This window comes from Macaca mulatta, chromosome X (genome assembly GCF_049350105.2).
Source record: "Macaca mulatta isolate MMU2019108-1 chromosome X, T2T-MMU8v2.0, whole genome shotgun sequence".
Lineage (NCBI taxonomy): Eukaryota > Metazoa > Chordata > Mammalia > Primates > Cercopithecidae > Macaca > Macaca mulatta.
Window position 1 is genome coordinate 44,487,940 of NC_133426.1, and position 24,866 is coordinate 44,512,805.

The following is a 24,866-nucleotide window of genomic DNA, read 5'->3' on the forward strand; positions in this document are numbered from 1 at the left end:
TTCTTTTCCTGCCTTTGTTAAGACTGAATTGCTTGTTTGTAAGTTTGAAATGTATTTGTTCTCTGCTAAAAGTAATGCATTTAAGGACTGCCCTTAATTTTTTAATATGCATGCACACTCAGAGTGTGAGGTTAATCAACATTTTGGAACAATACGAGGACTTCATATAACTTTAAATATCTCAGTTCTGCACTTAAGTTTTATTGACCACCCGCCACACCACCACCCTTGTAGACACAATTATTATCATGCAGCATTGGCTTAGATTTACCCACTGTAGTAGACTGTTGGTGCCCCATACAGATCCCTTTTATTGGGCCACTACATCCACCAGCCAGCTCTAGTATTATTTGACAGTTAGAACGTTCTCTTGAGGATTGCTCCCATAAGGACAGGGCCTACCTGGCTGGGAGGTTACCCACCCTAATCTCTGAGGGGACACTGCAGCAAATGCCCGACTGACTCAGTGATAGAAAAAGCCAGTTCCCGCCGGGTGTGGTGGCTCACGCCTGTAATCCCAGCACTTTGGGGGGCCGAGGTGGGCGGATCACAAGGTCAGGAGATCGAGACCATCCTGGCTAACACGGTGAAACCCGTCTTACTAAAAATACAAAAAATTAGCTGGGTGTGGTGGCACATTCCTGTAATCCCAGCTACTCGGGAGGTTGAGGCAGGAGAATGGCTTGAAACCGGGAGGTGGAGGTTGCAGTGAGCCGAGATCGTGCCACTGCACTCCAGCCTGGGCAACAGGGAGACTCAGTCTCAAAAAAAAAAAAGGAAAAAGCCAGCTCCCTTGCCACAGGAAAGATAACTAAGTGACGCCTCTATTAGTTTTCTATTGCAGCTGTAACAAATTATTAATAACACGAACTTAACAGATTAAAACAACACAAATACATAGCTAGGCAGAGTGGCATGTGCTTGTAATCCCAGCTCCCGGGAGGCTGAGGCGGGAGGATCATTTGAGGCCAGGAGTTGGAGACCAGCCTGGGCAACACAGCAAGAGCCCTCTCTTTAAAAGAAAACAAAACACACACACACAAAAAGGAAAAGGCCTGGTGCGGTGGCTCGTGCCTAATCGCCATGTTGGCCAGGCTGGTTTCGAATTCCTGACCCCAGGTGATCCGCCCGCCTCCACCTCCCAAAGTGCTGGGTTTACAGGTATGAGCCACCATGCCCAGCCTCCATATAATCAAATTTTAATAAATCTTGCAACCAGCCTTTATGCCCTCAAATATAAACATCTCCATTTTGTCAAAGGCAGGCTATATAAGCTTTTCATTGCAACCAAGCCTCACAAAATCATTTCTGATGAAGCCTCTGATTCACTGGACTGCTACAGAGAAGGAATAGTTTCCTACAGGCTGACAATAAATCTAACACAGTAATATGCTTTTCACATACTTGATCACACATCACAATACTAACTGAATACCTACTGTGAGCAAATCACTATGCAACATGCTTTACAAGTGAGAAATTGATTTAACACAGAAAACTGTTCCAAGTAGACTCCAACCTTGTGGGAGAAAACAGCATAGATACAAGACAGAACAAGAAGCACTAACAGAGACGGGACAGTATGGAGAGTACTGGCAATATTCCGTAATTACACACAAATATTTTCAAATATCCTGACAGATACTTAGAAATGTATAGGTAAAAATGAAGTGCTACCTTTTTCAGTTTTCATTCATATGTTCAAGCTCTCCAATTAGTTATCCCTACTACTCTTTTGCCAGTAAGTCATATGCCAAGTTCTCCTATATTATTATACAACTTTTAATATAGGAATATTTATGTCTATTCAACTGAAAGCTCAAGGGCAGACATTTTTGTGCCCCCCCCCCCACATTCTTCGTATATCATGCACAGGACACTGTATTTTCAGAAATGAACAAAACGATCCAGCAACTAGAGCTCTCCACAACAGCCTGCCTGTTATGTTATCTCACTGTATCAGATAACAGCATCATGCAGGTGTGGCACACCGAAGTGCGGCCAAGGCTCCACCTAATGTGACCTGATCACACTCATGAATATCTGTCACTTTTAATTCCACAACAACGGAAAGCTTGGCAAAGCAGAAACAAATAAGAGCACAAAGAAAAAACAAGTATTTAGGCTGGGCACGGTGGCTCACGCCTGTAATCCCAGCACTTTGGGAGGCTGAGGCGGGTGGATCACGAGGTCAGGAGATCGAGACCATCCTGGCTAACATGGTGAAACCCCGTCTCTACTAAAAAAATAAAATTAAATTAAAATTTAAAAAAATTAAAAAATAAAATAAATTAGCCGGGCGTGGTGGCGGGCACCTGTAGTCCCAGCTACTCGGGAGTCTGAGGCAGGAGAATGCCGTGAACCCGGGAGACGGAGTTTGCAGTGAGCCGAGATCGCGCCACTGCACTCCAGCCTGGGCGACAGAGCGAGACTCTGACTCAAAAAAAAAAAAAGAAAACAAAAAGAATAAAGTATTTATAAGCAAAATCACTTCCTATTAAGAAAGTCCGAGTTTTATTTAGCATTGTATCTGAGGCACTAACAAGAGTAAGGAAGAAACCAAAGATAGAGGCCACATTAAATGTTAAGGAGTCTCACGATAATGAAAGCATGCAGCCTGTAACCAAACTTGAAAGTACGAAATGTCATATGTTTACAATACATAAAATATACTATAGGGACTTCTTATCAAAAGGAGATAGTCTGAATATCTGCAAAGACTTTCTAATATGAAGACTCTACTACCTGTTGTTCTGCTGCTTTTCCCAGTTCCAACCTAGAACTCTATGGGCAAAACTAACAATACAGAAAGCTTTTTTGGGCAAAGGAGCCTCTGAGGGAGTGTGATACCAGTCCTGAGAAACAAGTGAACTGGCCTAGTGTTTAACCAACATAATGCTACCAAAAGCCTGAAATCTTGGTATTGACATCTAACACTAGATTACATCAAGGAGACGATTCTCTTTAAGCCATAATTTCACAATTATATTTTTTATAAAATCACTGTTCTTCAGACAGTAAATTCACACTATACTACTGAATATTTTAAAGTGACTTTGGCTTCTTGGTAATGAAGGGACCAAAATAATGATTTTTAGAAATGAAAAGCAGATGTATTTGAGGTTAATTAAATGATTCAGTGATCTAACTATGTGTAACCCCAAAATAATTAATTCTGCCCAGACTGACAGGATAAACAAAAAAATTAGAAGCTTACATATAAAAAGATACTTTTAAAATTACAGACATCAAAAAAGAAAAAAGAGCTTTAGATATGTTGTAGTATTTCCTTAGAAGAGCCTTTTTGAAATGTACAGTTATGGCTGGGCACAGTGGTTCACGCCTGTAATCCCAGCACTCTGGGCGGCCAAGGTGGGCGGATCACCCGAGGTCAGGGGTTCAAGACCAGCCTGGCCAACATGGAGAAACTTCATCTCTACGAAAAATACAAAAATTAGCCAAGTGTGGTGGTAAGTGCCTGTACTCCCAGCTACTCGGCAGGCTGAGGCACAAGAATTGCTTGAACCTGGGAGGCGGAGGTTGCAGTGAGCCAAGATCGTGCCACTGCACTCTAGCCTGGGTGACAGAGCAAGACTCTGTCTCAAAAAAAAAAAAAAAAAAAAAGAAAAGAAAATAAAAGAAATGGGCCGGGCGCGGTGGCTCAAGCCTGTAATCCCAGCACTTTGGGAGGCCAAGACGGGCGGATCACAAGGTCAGGAGATCGAGACCATCCTGGCTAACATGGTGAAACCCCGTCTCTACTAAAAATACAAAAAAAAACTAGCCGGGCGAGGTGGCGGGCGCCTGTAGTCCCAGCTACTCGGGAGGCTGAGGCAGGAGAATGGCGTAAACCCGGGAGGCAGAGCTTGCAGTGAGCTGAGATCCGGCCACTGCACTCCAGCCTGGGCGACAGAGCGAGACTCCGTCTCAAAAAAAAAAAAAAAAAAAAAAGAAAAGAAAAGAAATGTACAATTATTACATTTACAACAAAGTAATAACTCCAGGAAAAAACAACATAAAAATTGGTATCATATTACATCAGCAGAGTCTGTTTAATATCTTTAATAATTATATCATTTCTAAAGCTTTCCACAAAAGAGTATTACAGTTTTTTAACTTATTGGAAACATATCTAGGAAAAAAAAAAAAAAAGTCAGCCTTAATACTGAAACTATAATACAAATTTTAAATTATGGACACATACCATAAAACACAATGAACATTTTATTTAAATAAAAAGAAAAGATTTCACTAAGCAATAAACCCAACATATTTCTCTTCTCTCCATATCTACATCCAATGGTGATATTTTATAGGCTAGTTTCTAAACAGATGCAAATTTTTACAAAGCGGTGAAAGCCATGTTTTGCTCAGGAATACTATGGTTCACATACCATACAGGTTATTTTACAGCAGATACTAGTTTGCCAAGCTTCAGATGGCAAAATGCTAAGTTGTGAATTGAGTATTGTCCAGCTAGTTGTTTCTCCTTGCCCTAGAGACTCTGGCAGCATGACTTGAGAGACTGCCTTATTGCTGCCACTTCTCTTCTCATAGCTGAATCCACTATGGGAGAATATTCATGTCCTTAAGATGCAAGTCCGAGCAAAAATCCTCCCACAAATCCACTGGATATCACAATGTTCTGCTTGATAAATTCTGTTGCCTGAAACAAAGTTTAAACAAAAACACTCTTAATTATGCTACAACAGGGATGAACCTTGAAAACATTATGCAAAGTGAAATAAGGCAGACAATAAAGGACAAATATTACATAATTCTGCTCATATGAGCAGTCAGAAAGCAGAATACAGATCATTAAGAGCTAGGGAGAGAGGCAAACTGAAAATTAGTGTTTAATGGGCACAGAGTTTAGGATGATGAAAAAGTTCTGGAAATAGATAGTGATAATGATTGCAGAAAAATGTGAATATGCTTAATGCCACTGAACCGTACGCTTAAAAATGGTTAAACTGGTAAATTTTTTTTTGTATATCTATTTTACCACAATAAAAAGATGCACATTAAAAAAAAAAAATTCTTATTGAATCCAGAGCCAAGTAGCAGTTTCAGCTATTTTCCTCAATTCAACAAATATTCAGCCAAAATTCCTGTGCACCTACTACTGTAGGTGTCAAACAGCATGCAAGATCCCAGAAATGTCCCTGACTAATTGAAGGAGCCTAGAGAACACAGTCATGCCCAGTAAGCTCCTTGGCTATTGAGATAAGTACATGGGCAGCAATAATCTCACAAGTAAAAAGAAATCTACCAGTAAAGTAGATATAAATGGCCCATCATCAAGTTATTCACACAGATTATTTAATAAATTGTCACGGCAGGCACAATGGTATTTATTAATAGTCCATTTAGCCAACAGAAAAAAAACATACAGGATCAAAACCAAAACAAATCACTTTGGTAAAATGTTTAACCAGAATAAAATCATGAGGAAGCCATCAGACAAAGCCAGACTGTGGGATATTCTGCCCAGAGGCATCAAAAACGTCAGTGCCATGAAAGATGGGGGAATAAAATTAACAGATGAAAGGACTATTTAAGACTAAATGAGACTTCATAGACATGATAACCGAAAACAATATATAATTTTTTGGGGGGGGCGGGTGGGACCAGGGTTTCATTCTGTCAGTCAGGCTGGAGTGCAGTGGCACAATCATGTCTCACTTATAGCCTCAAGCAATCCTCCCACCTCAGCCTCCCAAGTAGCTGGGACGACAGGCGCATGACACCATGTTCTAATTTTTGTATTTTCTTTTTTTTTTTTTTTTTTTTGAGACGGAGTCTCACTCTGCCGCCCAGGCTGGAGTGCAGTGGCCGGATCTCAGCTCACTGCAAGCTCCGCCTCCCAGGTTCACGCCATTCTCCTGCCTCAGCCTCCCGAGTAGTTGGGACTACAGGCGCCTGCCACCGCGCCCGGCTAGTTTTTTGTATTTTTTAGTAGAGACGGGGTTTCACCGTGTTAGCCAGGATGGTCTCGATCTCCTGGCCTCGTGATCCGCCCGTCTCGGCCTCCCAAAGTGCTGGGATTACAGGCTTGAGCCACCGCGCCCGGCCTAATTTTTGTATTTTCTATAGAGACAAGGTCTCTCTCTGTTACCAGGCCAATCTCAAACTCCTAGGCTCAAGAGATCCTCCTGCCTCAGTCTCCCAAAGTGCTGGGATTACAGGAGTGAACTACTACACCTGGCATATAATTCTTAATTGGGGGGAAAAAAAAGCCATAAAAGATATTTTGTAGAAAAATATTAATATAAACTATATACTAGAAAATACTGGCTGGGTGTGGTGGCTCACACCTGTAATGCCCAGCACATTGGAAGGCTGAGGCAGGCAGGCTGCTTGAGCCCAGGAGTTTGGGACCAGCCTAGCAACACGGCAAAACCTTGTCTCTACAAAAATATAAAAAGTAGCTGGGCATGCACCTGTAGTCCCAGCTACTTGAGAGGCTGAGGTGGGAGGATTACTTGAGCCCAGGTGGTGGAGGCTGCAGTGAGCTGTGATCACACCATTGCACTCCAGCCTGGGTGACAGAGCAAGACCCTGTCTCAAAAAAACAAACAAAAAAAGGAAATACTATTGTCTCATGTTACATTTTTTTTTTTTCTGGATTAATAATGGCATTTGGTCAGGCATGGGGGCTCATGCCTGTGATCCTAGCACTCTGGGAGGCCGAGGCAGGACTGCTTGAGCCCATGAGTTCGAGACCTGTGCAACATAGCAAGACCTTGTCTCTACTAAAACTTTAAAAATTAGCTGGGCATGGTCACGCACACCTATAGTCCCAGCTACTTGGGAGGCTGAGGTGGGAGGATCATTTAAGCCGGGGGGTCAAGGCTGTAGTGAGCCACGATGATGCCACTGCACTCCAGCCTAAGCAACACAGTGAGATAGAATGAGACCAGTCTCAAAAAATAAATAAATAAATAAATAAATAAATAAATAAATAAATAAAAGGTGGCCAGGCGCGGTGGCTCACGCCTGTAATCCCAACACTTTGAGAGACTGAGGCAGGCGGATCACGAGGTCAGGAGTTCGAGGCCAGCCTGGCCAACATGGTGAAACTCCGTCTCTACTAAAGATACAAAAAATTAGCTGGGCGTGGTGGCACGTGCCTGTAATTCCAGCTACTCAGGAGGCTGGGGTAGGAGAATTTTGAACCCAGGAGGTGGAGGTTGCAGTAAGCCAAGATCACGCCACTGCACTCCAGCGTGGGCTACAGGGTGAGATCCCGTCTCAAAAAAGAAAAGAAAAAAAAAAAAGTTTCTGAAGTGGCAGGTCCCACGTAGTTAAAAAAAAAAAAAAAACGGGGGGTACTTACAGTTGTGTAAGAGAATATCTGTACTCTTAGAAGATATATACTGAAGTATTTAGGGATGAAAAGTTATGACATCTTAGTTTGGGAAAAAAAATTATCTTGTGTGTGTCACCCACACCCAGATAAAGTAAACATGGCAAATCATGAACAATTTGGTGAATAGATGAAGGGTATTTAGATATTCACTGTATTTGTCTTTCAACTTTTTAACTGGTTTGAGTTTTTTCAAACCAAAAAGTTGATGGAGGTAAAATGATAAAACAAAAACAAAGGCAAGGAAGTATTCAATTCCATTTTAAACAGAGTACAAAAGAAAAGGGCCAAATTACACATGAAAACATTAATAAAATATATTAGTCATATTAATAAAACATATATATTTTCAAACTATCCTACCTCAAAAAAAAATGTGTACTTTTAAGTTTTACTACACCTGTACATGTCCATTTATAAAGGCAGAGGAAGTATGTTGAAAAGAATGTTCTTAGTTTTTCAACAAGATCAAAGCGAGCTAGAGATGGGCAGGGGAATCTATATTACCCACCAAAAAAAAAATAATAATAATGACTGATTTAAGTAGTGGTGTGATCTCAAATTTTACTTAACACTCTAGATATATAACCAAAAACACCATTTTTTAAAAAGACAGTAATTCCCCCTGGTCACATTTTCTGCTAAGGGACACCCATTAACCAAAAAAAGGAAAAAAGAAAAAAAAAAGTCAAAATTATATATCATCTTACTTCTTCAATTAAATTGTTGATTTCAGGTGCTGCTTTGTTCGCTCGTTTCTTAATCTGTCTTTTTGCTTTATTTACATCTTTTTCAACTCTCTTCCAGTCAATCTGCACATAGCCACTATGACTAGCAATCTGCAAAAAATATAATAAAAATTATCAATACTAAACCAACTAGGTTGTTGACTAATCTAATAGCCAAGAACATATAAACACTTAAGAGTTCTAGTAACCTATAAAACTTATCGCTAAGAAATTGTTTTTTATCCACTAGTTTATTCATTTAACAGACACTAGTGCCTACCCTATGCTAAGTACTGAATAAGAGAGACATACGCCCCTACCCTCAGAAAGCTTCAGGTCTGTTAGGGAAAACAGACATTAAGCATAAGTAAGTAACTAATTATTTAGATGTGATGTACAGTGCTTAGTACATGATGGGAAAATGATTCCAAAAGCTGTCTTTTAACTATACTATCATTCTGTCATACCTTTTGGAATAGGGAATTAGTTAAAAAGATACACAGATTATCTAGATTATATAGCTAGTTAAAAAATACCTTTTAATTAAATAGATCTTAATTATAAGGGATCATAAGCCAATCAGTTATTAGATCACTAAAGAAATTTAAGTAGCCTGCTAAGTATTTAAATAGCTCTCTTTACTTAAATTAAGAATACTTTCTGGTAATTGCTTTTGAAAGTAGAATATAAAACAAACTGTGCTCTACACAAGTTTCATGCTATAAATCCTTTTAACAAAACTATAGCTAAATGCCTATCATAAGAAAAATTATCATATGGTACTACTGAGAGACTGCAATATCTGAACAGGAACAACAGTGTGTGTGCAAAGCCAGTCCAGTAACTCATGCCTCCAAATAATAAAATAGCCATATATACCATTATAAATCACTTCTGTCAAGCTTATGCTTTGTCATTTTTTAGAGCATCACTTTTTTTTTTTTTTTTTTTGCCATTTGCACCCTGAATGACTTTTAGCCATACAGAAAATACTTTAAATAATAAAAAGATCTGATTTTGCATAAACAGGTTGACTAGACATCCTAGGTTCTATTTTGTCTGTGAATGACTCCATAGAAGAATTTATTTATCTGCATTTCTTCTTGTATTTATTCATCCACTATCACTTCAAACTCCAGCCTCAGCAAAATAGTGGTGATCAAATCAAATGGCAAGTGAAGGCTTTTTCTGGTAGTATTTGATACAGCAATTTGAGTCACAGGCATGGAGGTGATGATGAACCTTAGGAAAAGGAGCCTTTTCTACATACAAATCGAAAAGACTTCTTACTGGCTTGCACTAAGTAATCAAAATAGTTGATTACTATGAAGCTTTTGCAGAATTTTATTTTTTGCTGAATCTTAACATTTCTTCTTAATCCAAAGCTTGTGAGAAATACAAAGATTTTATGTATGCATATGGCTTTATTTTTTGGTTAGAACAAAAATATTATCTAAGCCACCACTCATAATCAACTCCCAATTCAACTGTCATTTTTAAGACTTAACATTTTAATTTACAAAGTTCTTTTTAAAAAGCTAATCTTCATGCCATGAGTTAAACTGGTAGTGAAATTTTTAAAAAAAGAAAAAAAAAAAATATTAACTGTATTCCCTGGGTGAGACCCCTTATCCACCCTCCAATCGCGAGCAAATGAATAAAGGAAACCATTTATATGAGACAGATGAAACAAATTCTCACAAACAGCACTCTATACAGAAAATATTTTTACAGAGCCATTTGTCACTGATAATTAGTAAACCCAGTGTTATCTGAGATAAAGATTTTGTATAGTTTAAAGAATCCTCTACATTTTGGGGGAAAATGTCAAACAGCTGCAAGTAAAATGAAAAACCCTGAGATGCTAAAGATACTAACGTCTCTTTGGAAGAAGACTTCCTTAACACCTCCAAGCAGACAGAGCGTCTTCCCTCTGCTCTCTCAGCACTAAACACACCCTTCTAGCTCAGCACTGACCATATGGGCTGTGAATCTCTATATCCTTAGAGTCCCAACTAATGCCAGATGAATGAGACATAGTAAATAAATGATAACAAAGACAATGAATAAAGACTAAATCTCAAAAGCTGTATTAACCAACCTGGCTCAAATCATGACTCTCAGCAACAAAGTGGATGGGCTAGATTATCCCAAAGGGCCCAACCTACCATGTCTACTAACAAGAGAATTATTTTTGATGCTGGAGTGATCTACCATCACTGAACAAATTCCCTTGAGAATCTGTTCCCTTGCAGGGAAAATGCAAAACCTTGAGATGCTAAAGATATTAATGCCTTAAAAAAAAGAGAGAGAGAGAGAGAGATGAAGTCTCACTATGTTGCCCAGGCTGGTCCTGGACTCTTGGCCTCAAGCCATCCTCCTGCCTTGGTCTCCCAAAGTGCTGGGATTACAGTGAGCCACGGCACCCAGCTGAGAAGTACACTTCTGATCAAACCGAAGAATACCAGTCTAAACTGAGCACCCTACTCCAGTGCAGAGATGACCAAGGACAAACAATCTGCCCCAAGTGGGGTTCAGGTACAACCAACTTAACCAACCAATACATACAGGACCCAATTCAGTCTTGTCCACACAAAATTCATCTGCAACTACAAGGAAATGCAAGCCAAAAGACTGGGGAGGGAATGGGGCAGTGATGACTGCTTTTTGAACATTTGACTTCCTATAACACTAAAATATTTAACGGGATTAGGTGAAGTACTTTCATTAGAATAAAAGCTTCCAAGTTAAAAAAATAAAATAAAATTTAAAAATGCCAGGCCGAGTTCTGTGGCTCACGCCTGTCATCTTAGCACTTTGGGAGGCCGAGGCAAGCGGATTACCTGATGCCAGGAGTTCAGGAACAGCCTGGCCAACATGGTGAAACCCCGTCTCCACTAAAAATGCAAAAATTAGCCGGGCGTGGTAGCGCATGCCTGTAATCCCAGCTACTTGGAAGGCTGAGGCAAAAGAATCGCTGGAACCCAGGAGGCAGAGACTGCAATGAGCCGATAACACGCCACTGCACTCCAGCCTGGGCAACAGAGTGAGACACTGTCTCAAAATAATAATAATAATAATAATAATAACAACAGAGGGGCTGGGCGTGGTGGTTCACCCCTGTACTCCTAGCACTTTGGGAGGCCAACGTGGGCAGATCACTTGAGGCCAGGAGTTCGAGACCAGCCGTGCCAACGTGGTGAAACTATGTCAGTGAAACTAAAAATACAAAAAACTAGCTGGGCGTGGTGGCTCACACCTGTAATCATAGCTACTCAGGAGGCTGAGTTACAAGAATCAGGAGGTGGTTCTTGAACCCAGGAGGCAGAGGTTACAGTGAGCCGAGATCCCACCACTGCATTCCAGCCTGGGTGACAGGGAGACTGTCTCAAAAATAAATAAATAAATAAATAAATAAATAAATAAATAAATAATAATGCCAGAGGCCAGGCTCGGTTGCTCATGCCCATAATTTCAACACTTTGGGAGGGTGAAGCAGGCTGACTGCTTGAGCCCAGGAGTTTGAGACCAGTCTGGGCTATATGGCGAAATTCTGTCTCTACAAAAAATACAAAAATTAGCCAGGCATGGTGGCATGCACCTGTAGTCCCAGCTACTTGAGAGGCTGAAGTGGGAGGATCGTTTGAGCCTCAGGAGTTCAAGGCTGGAGTGACCCATGGTCACACCACTGCACTCCAGCCTGGGCCAGAGAGTGAGACTGCTTCCAGAAAAAAAAAAAAAACACACACACCAGGCTTTCAGATAGATTCATGTCGGCCAGAAAGCTCTAAACAGGTAGATGGGGCTTTTTGCTTGTGAACTTCACCATATGATGATCTAACCTGGCTGTTTCACTGCGAGAAATTCGCCCACCCCCAACTCCTTATCTTTAAATCATTTTTCTTGAACTGGTCAGATTTCCCAGAGAAGGGAAAGCCCCACACGTCCATATCGTTTAGAGCTTTCCATCAACTTTTAGAGCTCAATTCTTTTTTTTTTTTTTTTTTTGAGACGGAGTCTCGCTCTGTCACCCAGGCTGGAGTGTGGTGGCCGGATCTCAGCTCACTGCAAGCTCCGCCTCCCGGGTTCACGCCATTCTCCTGCCTCAGCCTCCCGAGTAGCTGGGACTACAGGCACCCGCCACCTCGCCCGGCTAGTTTGTTTTTGTATTTTTTTAGTAGAGACGGGGTTTCACCGTGTTAGCCAGGATGGTCTCGATCTCCTGACCTCGTGATCCACCCGTCTCGGCCTCCCAAAGTGCTGGGATTACAGGCTTGAGCCACCGCGCCCGGCCAGAGCTCAATTCTTAAATATGAGCAGACAACCAAGGATCATCAGACATGGAGGAAGGCCTTTAACTTGAAAACTAGAAACCAAAATAAACAAGCAGGAAAAAGTGGGGGGAGGGGAAACAAAACACCTTAGACAAACAGGGACTTGGTAGGAAGAAGCTTAAAACATACACACATACACACACAAAGAAGCTTGATCATTTACGTCCTCAGAGAGATTAAAAAAGATAATGCACAACTGAAAGAGCTCTTAATGGCCAAAGCTGGTAAAATTTGAGCAATAAAAGAGCATTAGATTATAAACCAAAGTATAAAATAAATATCCATGAGTCCATACTGATATAAATAAATGACTGAATAAATAAAAGAAGAGACAAACCTTGCAATAGACTATTTCTAAATAATTTATGTAGCTACTCCGCCTTCAGAAAGGTGGAGCATAATCACATTCCTGAAATGTGGGCTCTACACAGTGACTCCCTTCCAAAGAGTACAGTATGAGGCCAAGCGTGGTGGCTCATGCCTGTAATCCCAGCACTTCGGGAGGCCGAGGAGGGCGGATCACTTGAGGCCAAGAGTTCGAGACCAGCCTGGCCAACATGGTGAAACCCCGTCTCTACTGAAAATACAAAAATTAGCCAGACGGTGGTGTGCACCTGTAATTGGTGTGCGCCTGTAATTGCAATTACTCGGGAGGCTAAGGCATGAGAATCACTTGAACCTGGGAGATAGAGGCTGCCGTAAGCCGAGATCACGCCACTTGCACCCCAGCCTGGGCAACAGAGTGAAACTCTGTCTCAGAAAAAAAAACAAAAAACAAAAAACAAAGAGTACAGTATGAAAAGGGGGAAAAGCTGGTGGATCCTCTCATATGGGGATAAAAGGAATATTTTCTGGAAGGCTGCTTGACAATCAAGAGGCTTAAATATGTATATGTGTATGTATGTGTATACATATATATATATACATATTTTTTTTTTTTGAGACAGAGTTTCGCTCTTGTCACCCATGCTGGCATATAATGGCACGATCTCGGCTCACTGCAACCTCTGACTCCCAGGTTCAAGTGATGTTCCTGCCTCAGCCTCCCGAGTAGCTGGGATTACAGGCATGCACCACCATGCCTGGCTAATTTTGTACTTTTAGTAGAGATGGGGTTTCACCTTGTTGGCCAGGCTGGTCTCGAACTCCTGACCTCAGGTGATCCGCCCGCCTCGGCCTCCCAAAGTGCTGGGATTACAGGCGTGAGCCACCACGTCTGGCCTAAATATATTTTTGCTTTGTCTTAGACAAGTGTGCAAAGATGTATATAAATGGCTAGTCACTGCAGAGTTGTTTGTAAAGCTGAAAAAATAAACTGCTAGATGAACATTCTGTGTAGATGCTAAGAATTGCTTGTAGGACAGACTATTTGGATCAACACTCTGAACCTGCAGTCTATTAAGGCAGTCACTTCCAACTAGCATCTGGTGATTTAAGGAAAACTTTCACTCTCCGCCTCTTTCTAAGAACCTTCTATCTTCGAATTAGAGAAGACATTCAACTATACCATCTCTCACAAACCTTCCTGGTCTATAGATATGCAATTAAAATGGTTTCCAAGAATGTTAGTGCTCCAGTAATATGATGTGTTTCTAAAAGTCTTATTGAAGGGACTGTCTTCTAACCATTGCATTGGTTGAAACAATGGGTTAGGGGAGGACAAATCACACATAATAAATACATCCCACCAATCTCTTAAAAAAAAAGTATCCAAATATTAGCCACTAAAAAATTTTAAAAAAGATACTGCTCACTGCATCCATGAAGGAAAAGCAAGGAACAGAATGCTAAAGTCACATTAAAAGAACAACAGCTGGGCGTGGTGGCTCACATCTGTAATCCCAGCACTTTGGGAGGCCAAGGTGGGTGGACTGCTCGAGCTCAGGAGTTCAAGACCAGCCTGGGCAACACAGCAAAACTCCATCTCTACTGAAAATACAAAAAATTAGCCAGGCATGGTGGCGCATGCCTGTAGTCCCAGCTACTTGGGAAGCTGGAGTGGAGAAATCACCTGAGCCTGGGAGGTCAAGGCTGTAGTGAGCCAAGATCACACCACTGCACTCCAGCCCGGGCAAACAGAGTGAGACTCTGTCTCAAAAAAAAAAAAACAAAAAAACAAAAAATCTTGTTGAGGTTGAAGAAATCTCTCAGAAAACAGACCAATGAAAGTGGAAAACTGAAAAGATTATTAGTGTTCTGCCAAATCTAAGAAAGAAAGAAAAAAAAAAAGATTATTAGGCCAAGCACAGTGGCTCATGCCTGTAATCCCAACATTTTGGGAGGCCAAGGCAGGAGGATTGCTTGAGACCAGCCTGGGCAACACAGCAAGACCTCATCTCTATTTAAAAAAAAAACAAAAAGTAAGTCTAAAACTGTAAAATAAATAAAGAAAGAAAAATTAGACAACTGGTCCAGGAGATACATTTAACGGGAACCACAGAAAAAAAGATGGGAAAATTAAAGAGCAGGATATCACTAACTAAATAAATATAAAGAAAATTTCTCCAAACTGAAAGGGCCCCTTGAGTTTCCAGCACAGTGGATGAAAATAGGCCCAAAGGAAGGCACATCACTGGGAAAAATCAGAATACTGAGGACAAAAGAAAATCCCATAAGCATTTATTGAAAGGAAAAAAAAAAAAAAAAACCCACACATGTAAAGGTTCAGAAATTAGAATTACTGGCCGGGCGCGGTGGCTCAAGCCTGTAATCCCAGCACTTTGGGAGGCCGAGACGGGCGGATCACGAGGTCAGGAGATCGAGACCATCCTGGCTAACACGGTGAAACCCCGTCTCTACTGAAATATACAAAGAACTAGCCGGGCGAGGTGGTGGGCGCCTGTAGTCCCAGCTACTCGGGAGGCTGAGACAGGAGAATGGCATGAACCCGGGAGGCGGAGCTTGCAGTGAGCTGAGATCCGCCACTGCACTCCAGCCTGGGAGACAGAGCGAGACTCCATCTCAAAAAAAAAAAAAAAAAAAAAAAAAAAAAGAAATTAGAATTACTTTAGACTTTTAACAGCATCACTGGAAGTCAGAAGACAATGGAGCAATATCTAAACCCAGCTATTAATAAATTATCAAACAAATGTGAGGATAAAATGAAGAAATTTTCAGACATGCAAAGTCTCAAAAACTATAGTTCCCATTCTCATTTTCTACGAAAGCTATTGGAGGATGTGTCCACCAAAATAAAAGACTACATCAAGACATAGGATAGGCCAGGTGCAGTGGCTCATGCCTGTAATCCCAACACTTTGGGAGGCCAAGGCGGGTGGAATGCTTGAGCCCAGGAGTTCGAGACCAGCCTAGGCAACATAGCAAGACCTATTATTCAAAAATACAAAAATTAGCTGGGCATGGTGGCACATGCCTGTAGTCCCAGCTACTTGGGAGGCTGAGGCAGGAGGATTCCCTTGAGCCCAGGAGGCAGAGTTTATAGTGAGTGAGACTGCACCACTGCACTCTAGCCTGGGCAACAGAGCAAGACTGTCTCAAAAAACAAACAAACAAACAAAAGACATAACATATAGGAAACAACCCAAAACAAAAACAAAGGGAATATCCAGAAGGTATTGAAGAGAGATCCCAGGGTAAGAGCTGTATACCAGGCCTAGAAAGCAAACAGGACAGATGACTCTGGGACCAAGTTGGCCCAGCAGGTTAAACTGATGAACTATTTGATACATATGACAATGAAAGATGATTTTCACAACTAGTAGTTGTCTAAAGAAATAATCCTGGGCCGGGCGTGGTGGCTCACACCTGTAATCCCAGCACTTTGGGAGGCCAAGGCAGGCAGATCACGGGGTCAGGAGATCAAGACCATCCTGGCTAACATGGTGAAACCCTGTCTCTACTAAAAAAATACAAAAAGTTAGCTGGGCATGATGGCGGGCGCCTGTAGTCCCAGCTACTCAGAAGGCTGAGGCAGGAGAATGGCGTGAACCCAGGAGGCGAAGCTTGCAGTGAGCTGAGATCGTGCCACTGCACTCCAGCCTGGGAGACAGAGCGAAAAAAAAAAGAAAAAAAAAAAAGAAAAAGAGGCCGGGCGCGGTGGCTCAAGCCTGTAATCCCAGCACTTTGGGAGGCCGAGGCGGGCGGATCACAAGGTCAGGAGATCGAGACCACAGTGAAACCCCGTCTCTACTAAAAATACAAAAAATTAGCCGGGCGCGGTGGCGGGCGCCTGTAGTCCCAGCTACTCAGGAGGCTGAGGCAGGAGAATGGCGGGAACCCGGGAGGCGGAGCTTGCAGTGAGCCGAGATCGCGCCACTGCACTCCAGCCTGGGCAACAGTGTGAGACTCCGTCTCAAAAAAAAAAAAAAAAAAAAAAAAAAAAAAAGAAAAAGAAAAATTCCTGGCCGGGCGCGGTGGCTCACATCTGTAATCCCAGCACTTTGAGAGGCCGAGGCTGGCAGATTGCCTGAGGTCAGGAGTTTGAGACCAGCCTGGCCGACATGGTGAAACCCCGTCTCTACTAAAAATACAAAACTTAGCCAGGCGCGGTGGCAGGCTCCTGTAAACCCAGCTACTCGGGAGGCTGAGGCAGGAAAATCGCTTGAACCCAGGGAGGCGGAGGTTGTAGTGAGCCAAGATTGTGCCACTGCACTCTAGCCTGGGCGACAGAGCGAGACTCTGTCTCAAAACAACAACAAAAAATCCCAAACTTCCTAGTAAAAATAATGGCCAAAACCTTCCCAAATATGATTAAAGACATAAATTCACAGGTTCAAGAAGTTCAGTGAACTCTAAGTAATCAATCTCAGTGAACTCCATGTAATGAATGATCTAACACAATTATGAAAAAAGGGAAGTAACTACACTCAGACGATCGAGGGAGAGGGAAGAAAGTATTCAGGTACGTGAGATTGGGGGGAGAAGTGTAGGGAAAATAAAACAGTTCAATAAATGGCAGCTAAATTTTCCTATTCCATAATGGGAAGCCAATAGTTCACACCTAAAACTGAAAGATCAAGAAATGTCCAATTAACTTGTTTAGGGAAAAAGAGAAAACTACCTTAAGAATCAGTTAAGAGTTCAAAGTGGATGTCTCAGGGGATGGAAAAACAGGGGTAGTGAGAGAGGTGGAGGATTACACTAACCTGTAACAAGCCTTGCACAACTACTTGGCCCTTTGAATTATAAGCATGTGTAACTCCAAAACATTAAAACGAAGAGATTGTGTACTTTAAGACGGCAGTGTAATAAATATCTATTGGAAAACACTTAATATTGTTGCTAGAAAAGCTTTAAGTTCTAAATAAACTATTATTTATCTTTAAATATAAGAAAGGTCACCAAAATATGAAAGTGGGCCTAAAGAATATTAGGCAATTAGCCTAAAAGCCATTTGTTACTTTATTTCCCCTTTCACTTTCCTTCTACTGAGTTTTCAAGGTTAGTCATATTTGTGGGAAAAACTGGTTTGATGCAGACAGATCCTATGTTGTTCTGCCTTAAAAACTTCAAAGAATGTGTGGACTAAATGCAGAAAAGTGGGAGGTGGCAATGACAAAATGTGGATTTGAATGGTGCATATTGAGTGAACTGAAATGGACTTCTGAAAAACTGACATGCAGAGTGGATTAAAATATACATTTCTCTCCATTCTGTGAACATTTTAGGAAACTCTGCTTCAGTCCAGTACCCTTTTACACTAACAGAAATGACAACTGAGTCTTCAAAATAGCTATGGAATAAAATATGCTCTTGATTCCATATAAAACCAAGTCAAAATCAGCTTAAGTAAAATTATCATCTGTGCTAATGCTGGCATATTCATCCAAAGAACTAAATTTAGGTATTAATCATGTTCTTTTTTACCTCTTACAACAAGTAATAAGCAATTATTCCTAATAATGTCACCAAGAGAAAGAAAACATATATTTTTTAAAAGGCTGCTCAGTGAACAACTCAAAATCTGTGCTTCATACATACAAATCCAGTCCCCTTGTACTTAAAGCAACTATACTAGTTATTACATGATCGATGGCTTAGGTGCTGAATTCAGATTTTGGTTGCTATGAACATCAATCATTTTTAATCTAGTACAACTGACAGTTCTCTGTATCTTTAAAAGTGTTGCTCACATTCATTCCCAGAGATTTTCAATTTTTGGATTTACTATATTTGATCTTCAAGGAACGATATTTTTGAAAAAATATATGCCAAACAGACACGAATGCCAGATAATGCCCTGATAAACATCCTCTAATGGCAAAGCATTTGTAGATCTTATACTTACAAGAATATGAACAAAACTAAAACTTCAAATCTACCTGCCTCAGATATAAGATTATAGATTTTTTTTTGGTTTTTTTTTTTTTTTTTTTGGAAACAGAGTTTCGCTCTTGTTGCCCAGGTGGGAGTCCAATGGCACCATCTCGGCTCACTGCAACCTCCGCTTCCTGGGTTCAAGTGATTCTCCTGCCTCAGCCTCCCAAGTAGCTGGGACTATAGGCGTGTGCCACCACGCCAGCTAATTTTAATTTTTGTATTTTCAGTACAGACAGGGTTTCACCATGTTGGCCAGACTGGTCTTGAACATCTGACCTCAAGGGATCTGCCTGCCTCTGCCTCCCAAAGTGCTGGGATTACAGGTGTGAGCCAACGCACCCGGCAATGGCTGTCTTTTTAATAGCTGAGATCAAACTATGCTTAATAACTCAGAAATATTTAAATCGTTATCTTTCAAGACAAAAGTCAGCTTCCCAAACTCATTGTAGCTCTTTCATAAGCTGATGCCTAAAAGAAAAATTCCACCTTTTATGTAAGCAAAGGCAAGTGCTTAAAGCTCTGACATACCTGAAGAAGAAGAAAGCCACCACCTACTGCAGTTGCTGCAAGTTTTCCAACTTTCTGGAACAGAAATCCTGCACACCTTTAATCAAAGAAATAACAAAAGATGAAAACAATCAATTATGTACTAAATCCTCTCCCTCTTCTACTTTTCATTGCTTTCCTAATAAAATCTTCTGTCTTCGCATTTCTTTTGATCACGTCCCTTACCTGCTCAGAAACCTTCTCAGAAACCCCTCAGTTATATAGGCTAGTCAAAATTGCACAATCTAAAATGTCTGAAATTTGCTTCAAAATAAGGGACAGAGAGAAGAGGAGGGGAATTTATAGAAAAAAAGAGCAGCTACTAAAATAACGACAAGTACTCAGGGGTTCACTACACTCCTCCTACATTTGCATAAGCTGAAACCTCCCATAATAAAAGTGACGTTTTGCTTAATACAGTCAAGATGGTCCATATACCTGGTTGACCCCCACCTTCGGCTCCAGCCCCATTAACTTCCAAATAGGTCATCACCTTCGCTCAAGCTATTAATCTCCCTGCTTCTAGGGGTTTCTGCCTAGCTCTACCTATTTAAAGCTTTCCTACCCTTTCAGGTCCAGCTGTTGTTCCACTCAATGACTACACTTCAGCCCACATTTCTAAAAGCCTCCTTATCTAGATCTACCTATTTTTATATTAAACGTTTTTTGTGTCTCATCTACCCTGTGTCAGCTCATACTTCTTTCATGATTAATTCGCTCCTTCAGTGAGCTCACATTCCCTTCAGCATTCCAGATCCACACTGTGCAAATGAATCCTATATTTCTAATCTAGCCTTCTGCACTGGGTTGAATGGTGTCCCCCCTAAAATTCACATCCTTCCCAAAACCTCTAAATGTGACCTTATTTTAAAACAGAGTCACTGCAGATGTAATGAGTTCAGATGAGATCATACTGGACAGGTTGGGCCTTTAATCCGATAAGGACGCACACAGAGAGAAGACGACATGTGAGGACAACAGAGGCAGAGACTGGAATAATACATTTACAAGCCAAGGAATGACAAGGATTGCTGGCAACCACCAGAAGCTAGCAGAGAAACATAAAACAGATATCTCCCTCTGAGCCTCCAAGAAGGAACAAACCCTGTTGACATCCTGATTACAGACTTCTAGCCTCCGGAACTGTGAGAGAGTACATTTCTGTTGTTATTTTATTTTATTTATTTATATTTTAGATGGAGCTCGTTCTGTCACCCAGGCTGGAGTGCTATGGCATGATCTTGGCTCACTGCAACCTCTGCCTCCCGGGTTCAAGCAATTTTCCTGCCTCAGCCTCCCAAATAGCTGGGATTACAGGCACCCGCCACCACACCCGGCTAATTGTTGTATTTTTAGTAGAGACGGGGTTTCACAATGTTGGCCAGGCTGCTCTTGAACTCCTGATCTCAGGTGATTTCATCTGCCTTGGCCTCCCAAAGTGCTGGGATTACAAGTGTAAGCCACCGCACCTGGCCTCCACAGTTCTATATATTTTATCTCCAAAATGTTATTTGACTGTTTTCTCCTTTCCATTCTCAAGGTCATCATTACCTTGCTTCCAGAACATTCTTAAGGGCCCTCTAACTGTTCTTGACACCTCCCATCTCTCCTAGCAATCACCCATCCTGATAATAGTTTTAATTTTTTGTCATGGGCCGGGCGCGGTGGCTCACGCCTGTAATCCCAGCACTTCGGGAGGCCGAGGTGGGCGGATCACGAGGTCAGGAGTTCGAGACCAGCCTGACCAACATGGTGAAACCCCGTCTCTACTAAAAATACAAAAATTAGCCAGGCGTGGTGGCACGTGCCTGTAATCCCAGCTACTCGGGAGGTTGGGGCAGGAGAATCGCTTGAACCCGGGAGGCGGAGGTTGCAGTGAGCAGAGATTGTGCCATTGCATTCCAGCCTGGGTGACAGGGCAAGACTCCATCTCAAAAAAAAAAAAAAAAAATTGTCATGATCAAAAGCCTACAGCTTACCTACAGCTAAATAAAATCTCCTCAGCCTCCTATTCATGTCTTGAATTGGTCTAAATTCCTAACTTGTTAGGTTAGTGCCTATTAACTGTTCCTCCTTAATATACACCACAATATCACATCAGTTTTACATCCTAAGAAAACTGCAAAAATTTACTACACTGAATATAGTCATTGCAACAAATCGCCTGTATAATTATTAGAGTTCTATTATACAGCTCCTGGACCAACACCTGGCTATAATCCAAATGTGTGTGTGTGTGTATATGTATATATGTATATGTATATATGTGTGCATACATATATACACACACATATATACATATATGTATATGTATATATATACACACATATATATACATATGAGCCACCACACCTGGCCTCCATGGTTCTATATATACACACACATATATACATATACATATATACACATACACGTGTATGCACGTATATATGTATACACATATATACATATACATATATATACACACACACATACACAGTCAGCTCTCTTTATGTTTCGCATCTACAATTAAACCAATCAGGGCACAAAACTTGAAAAAAAAAGACCAAAAAAATAAAAAGTAACACGGATTTTTAAAATTCCATATAACAAGTATTTACACAGCATTTACATTGTATTAGGTGTTGTAAGTAATTAAGAGATGATTTAAAGTGTACCAGAGAGTGTGCAGGTTATAAGCAAATACTATGCCTTTTTATATCAGGGACATGAGCATCTGCAGATTTTGGTATCCTATGCTGAGGGACGACTGTATTACCATAAAGAATGTGCCCCTCAGTAGGGGAGTCAGCAACAAAGGCACAGAAAAGGGAACAGAAAAGGCAGGCAGCAGCCACAATGTCCCTCGGACTGTGCTCCACAAGCATGTATATCCATTGCTTGATGGCATCAGTCACTACAATGAACCTATCTCCTGCTGCTCTGTCTCCAGACTTTCCGAGCAATCTTCTGCCAATGATGGGGCTTGATCTACAAGGAGTCTGGTCTCCAAGGAGAAACAATGAAATGACTTGATAATTCTATTCTCAATTATTTTTGAGTCTGTTTTAAGACTGGACTTTAGGCCCTGACTGACATTAACCAATCACCCATGGCACCAAATTGTGAGCTTATTTAAGCAGAGAGCCATACCCTGAATTACAGGGCTAGAGGAACTATCTGCCTGTGGAGAATCATCTGAATGACCAGGCCCTGACAGGCATCTCTCTCCTAATTGCAGGCTTTTTTCCTGCAGCAGCATTAGTAAGTACATATCATGAATAAATGCCGCACCTCTGCAACATAGAATCTTGACAATGAGTATTTCTATCATAAAATGGCATTTGCAAAAAGGCATAGAGGAGTGTGTCATTATTCCAAGATGCATGTAAAACACAAATAAAAACACTCGTTATACTTATCAAGTGGAAACATGTAAATATTTCAGTTAAATCAATGTAAGATGAACTTAAAAGAGAATCTAAGAAAAAATGCTTATGCACAAGTTAAGCACCCTCACTAACTCCAAAATTTCTCTACATTCACGAACATTTTCAAAACAGTCAAATTTGTTTCTGCCCCTTGTTATCTGGCTAGCCTTTTTATTATAAGAACAGAATTAGATCCACAGTAGCCATTGTGTTATCACGTGGTCTGAAATGTTAACTGGTCAGGCTGATGGTTATTAACCACTTCTTAATGGACTCCACAATATTCCCAAGTAAGCAATCAGACCTTTAATTTCAACACAGAACTAATGTTCTACAGCTCTTTTTCAAAGAGTTATCATAATCTGAACGAGCCCACAAAAAACAGAATCATCTGTATCATCACCAATAATTCATACTGAGCATTTTACACTGCTCTGTACAGGGCTGACAATACTAGAGGCCAGTTCTACCGTGGGAGTTTCTTAGGTTTTTTCAGTAGTTAGCACTGAATGAAATGTAAAAATTTACATATAATTAACTCATATATTTCTTCCTATCTACTATCACTGAATCAGATCCACGACATTTGCTGAAGAATCAAAAGAAGGATGAGGAGGGAGGAGAGGAACAGCGGTGGGCATGGGGGAGGGGATCGCCAAAACCCAACAGGGAGCCTGGGCATGTAGATTACATCAATTTTAACTCAGAGAAAAGCCTCTTCCAGAATTAACAGTGTAGACCCACTGCATGTGCACGGTGACTCTTCCCGATGTATGAAAGGTCAGCAGTGTCAGGCCCCCAAATGAAATTTAATGAAAAAGACGTTGTTCTCACCAGCCAGTAACGCCACCCATTACAATCTGGGTAGCTACTGAGTATTTTTCTACCATAGGTCCCGAACTGTGGCCAAACACTCGATTCCACCACTGGTGTCTTCTTGCATACTCAGTTAAATCCAACACTTCATAAGAGTCGTCATCACTTTCATATTCTTCAAAATAGCAAAATGCAAAAAATAAATGTAGAGTCAATCAAAAGTCAGAAATGTCCCATACATCTTTTTAAATATCTGTTACAACTCATTACTTTTGGCCTACAGCTAAAAATGCCCACATGGAAACTACTGACTTAACTCAATTCCTGAGACCAGGGCCTCAAGAGTAAAGGGCCCTACAACAATGACCCCCATCTGCTTTCCCAAAGGCCCAGGGACCAGCTTGGGGTCACGAAGCCAGGGCCAACTCAGAAATGACACAGTAGTGAGGGGTCACCCCAACCTCCAAATCTTAGTAGGGTCAAGGTCAGAGCAGGGTCCATTTTCATCAGTGGAAGGAATGGAGGTGGGGAGGGGTCCTCCTCTGAGATAACTAGTCTGGAGCCCAGCGAAATCACTTGAGTCTAGACGTTTAAAAAAAGAAAATAATAATACATTTGAAGATGGAGATAAAGGGCCGGAGGTGAAGGTAAGGCAGGAGGTAGGTAGGGCTGTGCTGGGGGGGGGGCTCTCCGCTTGAGTTCCGGAGGGGGACGAAAAAGTCTAGCTCGGAGGGGGTGCTCAAAGGGGCTGCCTTAAAAATATATATACAGTTCGAAGAATCCTAGGGCAGGGGAAGGAAGAGGTGCCATGGGAGCAAGGTCGAGAGCTGTGAGCCGCGTCCCAGATACCACTTCAGGCCCTCGCCGCTCACCTTGGGGAGGGGGGTTCCGGGTCGCCATGATACCGCCAGCGGCCAATTCTGGAGTGGTCCCCGCCCGCCCTCCTGTCCCTGGCACTTTAAGGGCCGCTCTAGGCAAGGATGGAAATCTATGGTCTCTTTTTCCCTCCTCCTCTTACTCCAGGCGCGTAGTCCTGTCTCCGCCCCCTTCTCTCAGCGCAGGACCTTCTGCCTTCTGCGCACGCGCGAGACTCCGGAATGTGGGCAGGGCCGGTCGGATCATAGCCCCGCGAGAGCGCAGGGGACTTGTAGTCCATTGTCCTCCGCAACTAGGAAGGGGGGGGACCGCCCCTCCTCGAATTTCCATAACTTGAATTTGATTATTTTGTTTTAAAGAGCCTTAAGGGCTGAGGGTATGGGGGGAAGGGCGCTACATGGTGGTACAAAGGGAAAACCAGCTGGGTATTGACAAAGACTCTCTTGACCAAACTTTAGTCAGGAGGCTCCTCTGAGCTGTTTTTGACTGAGTCTCCTCCTTGGGTCGT

At 41.7% G+C, this 24,866-nt stretch overlaps 1 protein-coding gene across 1 annotated transcript; it reads right to left on the reverse strand.

Annotated features, from left to right (window-relative positions):
• Positions 1–4,227: 4,227 nt before the first annotated feature.
• On the reverse strand, positions 4,228–24,416 carry FUNDC1 (FUN14 domain containing 1). The gene is given in 5 exon segments (NM_001301712.1): positions 4,228–4,666; positions 8,080–8,208; positions 19,239–19,314; positions 23,501–23,657; positions 24,355–24,416. Coding segments are annotated over 5 exon segments (468 nt in total). The 5' UTR covers positions 24,383–24,416; the 3' UTR covers positions 4,228–4,588.
• Positions 24,417–24,866: the final 450 nt, after the last annotated feature.